At 29.8% G+C, this 5,456-nt stretch overlaps 1 protein-coding gene across 1 annotated transcript; it reads right to left on the reverse strand.

The window, feature by feature from the left end:
- Positions 1-498: 498 nt before the first annotated feature.
- On the reverse strand, positions 499-1,298 carry LOC136986184 (neuropeptide-like protein 29). The gene is made up of 3 exons (XM_067283662.1): positions 1,225-1,298; positions 850-1,144; positions 499-583 (listed from the first exon to the last, which is right to left on the reverse strand). Exon 2 carries the CDS (start codon positions 1,129-1,131, stop codon positions 880-882), a length of 252 nt encoding a protein of 83 aa, XP_067139763.1. The 5' UTR covers positions 1,132-1,144; positions 1,225-1,298; the 3' UTR covers positions 499-583; positions 850-879.
- Positions 1,299-5,456: the final 4,158 nt, after the last annotated feature.

Genomic DNA, 5,456 nt, shown 5'->3' on the forward strand with positions numbered 1-5,456 from the left:
TTACTTAAAGGCTTGTATTTTTATAGACTTATATAAAATATACAGACTTTAAAATAAGCCTTTATTTTATATGTTAATATATTTATTTAGTGTTATTCACATAAAAAAAATGTTTAAATAATTTATAAAAAATAATTTCAATTAATTGTTACGAAATAAATATTGTAATAAATAACTATGACGCAACAATCGAAAATTATTTTTTCATTATTACGTAATAATTGAAATTCGAAACTTTTATATTTAAAAAAATTGATTCTGCCGCCATCTGTTATCGAAAATTGTAACCCGTTTTACAAAAATATTATTTTTATAAATTATATAAATTAATTTTAAAAAATTATTTATTTCTTCGTAGATAAAATTAAATTATATAAAAAAATTAATTTAATGTAAGTTGGTAATTTTAATATATAAAAATTTATAACGATTTTTTTTGCGATGTAATTAAACTTTTTTAAAAATATAAAATAATAAATAAATTCAAAGCCACACATGTTAAAATTTATGTACAAAATTTTATTGAGGTTTAAAAATAAAATTTGTAATTGTTATTACATAAGAAGAGTTCCCTCGAAAATATCTGGAAAAAAATTATATAAATATTGTTAATTTTTAATACAATAAAGTTTAAAATTTACCAATTTATTCACTAAATGTTGAATTACTTAAATTTAAAGACAAAAATACTTATAAAATATTCAAAAAAATAATTTTAAATAGCCTATCGAAACGGAGGATTTAGAGGAAAATCCTCTAAATCCTCCGTTTCGATACTTTTAAATATTGAAATTACATAAAATTTTAAAATATTTTAAAGAATAAATTTAATAAATTAGTTAAAATTACCATTTTTTAAAGTCTAAAGTAGCTGCGAGATTATCCTCTAAATCCTCCGCCATATCCTCCGTATCCTCCTCTGCCGTATCCTCCGTATCCTCCTCTGCCAAATCCTCCTCTGCCGTATCCTCCGTATCCTCCTCTGCCAAATCCTCCTCTGCCGTATCCTCCGTATCCTCCTCTGCCAAATCCTCCGTATCCTCCTCTGCCAAACTGAGCTTCAGCTGTTGGAAGAAGAATGGTACCCAAAATGGCACAGCAAAGCAATACAGCCAAGATTGTTGCCTTCATGATTCTATGTATGCTATCGAAACAGAGAAATTTAAATTGTATAAAATCAAAGAAAAAATTCGGTATTTTAGTTGGCTGTTAGCAGCCACTCACCTGTTTGTTAACTCGCTGGCTATCGAAGAAATTAAGTGATGTGTGGAGTGAGTGAGAATGGCTTTTATTGTATATTTGAGACCTTGAAGTTTGATGATGTAAACGATGTCTCAATACCTGGGGAATTTTTTTTTTTTTTCTAAATCTAATTAATCCGAAGGTAGAGTTAAACCCTTTTGATCGCTTAGTTGATTCAAGGTTAAGGGGTTCTCCCCTATTTCTTTATACTATCGTCTAACGTGATGAATGATCTGAAAAACTTGTTTTTTGTCAAGTTTTTTTAAAGTGTATTATTGCTTAAAAATATATCGAAAATTCTTAAATAATTACAAAAAATCAGCTCTAAATATTGAATTTAGTTAATTTTAAACGTGTTTTACGTGCAGATATAGTTAAGAATTTAATGGATTTTAGACATCGCATGTTTTAGAGCGTTTTAAGATTTTTTAGAGTTATAAGGAAGTAATTTACCTTAAATCGATCTTAAATCTCCCTTAAATGTATTATTAAGCTTGGATATAGACCTAAGCTCCAAAGTTACTTTGATACATTTAACGTTCATCAAACTAGCAAGGTGTTTACTGTTTACGTTTAATTTAATGAGAAATAAATAATTTGCAGCTAGTTTAATTATCATAAAACCGCGTAAAAGCCCATTTCTCGTTTAAAAACTATTAAAAAATAATTAACTAACCATTAAAACTAGTTAAAATGTCATTAAATATTTTGCATTTTATATCTTAAAACTCTTCCAGAATATATTAAACACATAAACATTAAGTTTAATTTAATTTTTTAAACTTAAAAAGCTATTTTTAAGTCCGAAACCTCTTCCAAATCTGCATGGAATTAAGAAAAAATTAACCATTTTATAGCTTATTTAAAGCAAATTAATCACATAAATTGGGACAAATTAAAAAGTAAATAATTTAAATAAATTATTCAGGAATATTCTATAAGATTTTAATAATCTAGCAACAGTTTAAGTTGTATTATTAAGCATAGATGTGTCATTAACTGAGGAATACAGTAAGGGGTGCGTAGGTTTACAGTAAAATTTTACTTGACAATATTTTTTTAATGTAAAATTTATCATTGACATGAGTTATTTACTGATTTTAATCTATTCTTTACCGGATTTTCCTGTTTAAAAATTCGGATAAATGTCGCAATGTCACCTATTTATGAGGGAATCACCAGTAGGGATAAAAGGGGATAATTTAGAAAGTATGCATTAAAAGATTTTCTGGGAAATTTGCAGTGTTGATTCATTACTAGAAACACTAGAAAGTACACCAATAACAGGTATATTGTATAATATATTCTAATTTTAACTCGTAGGTTTAATATTCACGATTTAAAACCAGGATGCAGATTCTAGTACAGAAGAAGACTTTTATATAACTTAAATTATTCGAGTCGAGTAATATTTACGCTTCCTTGAACATATGCTTCAAGGACAGGTCAAAATTTTTTGGCATGTGAAATATACAAATGAGAAATTACTACACGAAACACTTTCCTAGAACTGAAAGTAGATTTTGTAGAAAATAGCAACAATGATCTCTTCGTTCTAATGCTTCTTCTAAATTTAAAATATAAAATTTCCCTTGAGAGAGAGAGAGAGAGAGAGAGAGAGAGAGAATTATAGAAAATGGGAAAAAAAGGGGGCCTTCTCACGAATTTTATGTCAAGGACAACATGATTTTGCTATTAGACTTATCTTATGGACAGTGTTCGGCAGTGTTCTATAGAATATTTAGTAACAATAAGTTTAAAATAAGTTTTAATAGAGTTTAGTCGTGTTTGGGGTAGACAAAAGACAGTACAGATCATTATTTTCTGGAATTCTACTCAATTAATCTCTGAAAATGGCAGAGAAATGTGGTGATGCAGGCCTACTTCCATGCTGCTTAAGCTATTGTTTATGCTAATTTTGTGAAGTTTAAAGATGTTTAAACTACTTTTCGTTAAAATATACTTTGTTTAGAAGTGAATATACTTTAGTACAACATTTAAATTTTATAAAAATTCGAGGAATAAGCTATTGAAAAGTATTATGTACAAATTCACAATGAATGAAAGCAGAAACTGTCAGTCATAAATTAAACTTTACTCGATTATTATGACAATTTTAGCTTCTGTCCTTGACCAATTCTGATCTTTATTCAACTCAGATAGACGTTGATTAGTTCTAGAATAAATTGTAAGTCTATAAAGTATTTATTTATTTATTAAATTGACAAATTCTTAATGGCATATCTAGTCCATTAGGCTCTGTATCTCGTTATAATAAAATCTTGTAAGCAAAATTAAATTATATTTCGTTAAAATAAGCTATTTACTTCAATTTAAAATGCACGAAATTTAGAAATTTAAGAATTTTAAGTAGAAAATTGACGTCTTTGGAGTTTAAGTAGCATTACTCGAAACTCGAAATTATTTTCAAATTAGAATTGCTTTGATTACACGGTTAGTTGCATTCATTTTCCATGTATCCTTTCATTGAATTTCATCAAAAGGTTTCCTTAAATTCAGATGATTAAAGAATAAATGAATGATGTTCTCCGGTTCCTAGGGCTGGACTTATGGCCCTAAGCTATAATATATAACTTTTCTTCTTCTTCTTTTTCTTCCCTCTTATAAGGACACGTATATAAATGTGAGGCCTTAAGCTATAATACATAACTTCCTCTTCCACTCCTTTCTTTCTTCATATAGGCCTAATGATACATATAAAAATGTGAGGCGCTAAGCTGCAGAGTGTAAATTCATAAAGCAAGGCACTAAGCTGCAGCTTTTTTAGCTTAAGCCCTACCTGTTCCTACGTTAAAATAAATATTTCTAATAATTTTATGAGTAATATGAATTAATATATACGAATTTTTCCTCCTGATAAATTAGTTTTACAGTGTTAATATATAACTGGCCACTCACACGACTGCTTATAAGAAGTGAAATGAATTTTATGTGTATAAATGTACGTAAAAATATGTGTTCGGGTCTCCTCCTCCTTCAACATAACTTCTATGGTTCCATGTTAATGGGACACCCTGTATATTCTATAAGAAGATCATAGTTCATCTAATTTTTTTTACAAAATGTCAATAATTATGCTACGTATGTTTTTCCACTCTTGACGTCTCCCCTTTTAATCACTTAAAAAACTCCCTTATTGCCCAAGAGGCAATAAGAGAGCCTTTTTAAGTGATTAAAGAGGCCATTTTAGATACGTGAAGGAAATCTGGAAAATTCCACGTGGTCAGCTTGATTGCGAGGCACAAACCCACGACTTTCTACCAGTGTTCGGTGTTTATCATTTCATTCTGTACTTATACAATTTGAATTTATCCTATTCGAAAATATTTTTATTCTTTCTATATATAAACAGTTGTCTAAATAAAACATTTAATTGCTATCAATGTTATAAAAATATCTTCAGATTTTTCTTTTACGAAGCTTGAAAAAACTTCCAATTAATTATGATTGGGCGTATCTTATCTTAGATACAATAGACACTGTTGTAAATATAACTTCAAGTTATATCAACAGTAATAATCTTCAAGTAAGCATTGATACAAGGTGCGTTCCATAAGTAATGCAACCAATTTTTTCATGATGCGATGATATACTGTAACTTATTCTAACCTGCTGTGCTAGGTGGCGGGGAGTGTTAGCTTCAAAACTCACCCGGTCTCATTTGCCTCCAAGCTGCCGGCAGGTGAGGGCATTCATTCCCGTTAACCCTGTTTTGAGTTAATGTAACACGACGCGATGGATCATTTTGTGGAGCAACGTTATGCTATCAAATTTTGTATTAAACTTGGAAAGTCCGCCACCAAAACCTTTACATTAATTCAGTAGGCCTTTGGGAATGATTACTTGTCCAAATCACAAGTTTTCCGATGGCCGAGGAGGTCACCGACGAACCTCGCAGTGGATGTCCATCAACCTCCCGAATCGATGAAAATGTGACGCATGTGCATGATTGTTTGAACTCTGACCAACGGTTGAGCCTTCAATTGATAGCAGACACTCTAAACATGATGAAAACAACGATTTATCGCATTGTGACTGAAGATTTAAACATGAAAAAGGTGTGCATCAAACTGTTCCCAAAAGTGTTGACCGACGAACAAAAGGACATGTGAATGCTCTGGTGCAAGAGCTCTTGGAAATGTGTGATAACTGAGTTTTAAAAATTTGAATCATTATCACTGGTGATGAGTCAT

The sequence above is a fragment of the Centruroides vittatus genome, unplaced genomic scaffold, assembly GCF_030686945.1.
Source record: "Centruroides vittatus isolate TY-2023 unplaced genomic scaffold, ASM3068694v2 scaffold_1015, whole genome shotgun sequence".
NCBI lineage: Eukaryota > Metazoa > Arthropoda > Arachnida > Scorpiones > Buthidae > Centruroides > Centruroides vittatus.

Excerpts from the sequence above, each read along its gene's own strand:
- LOC136986184 (XM_067283662.1), bottom strand. The coding sequence starts at position 1,131 with ATGAAGGCAACAATCTTGGCTGTATTGCTTTGCTGTGCCATTTTGGGT.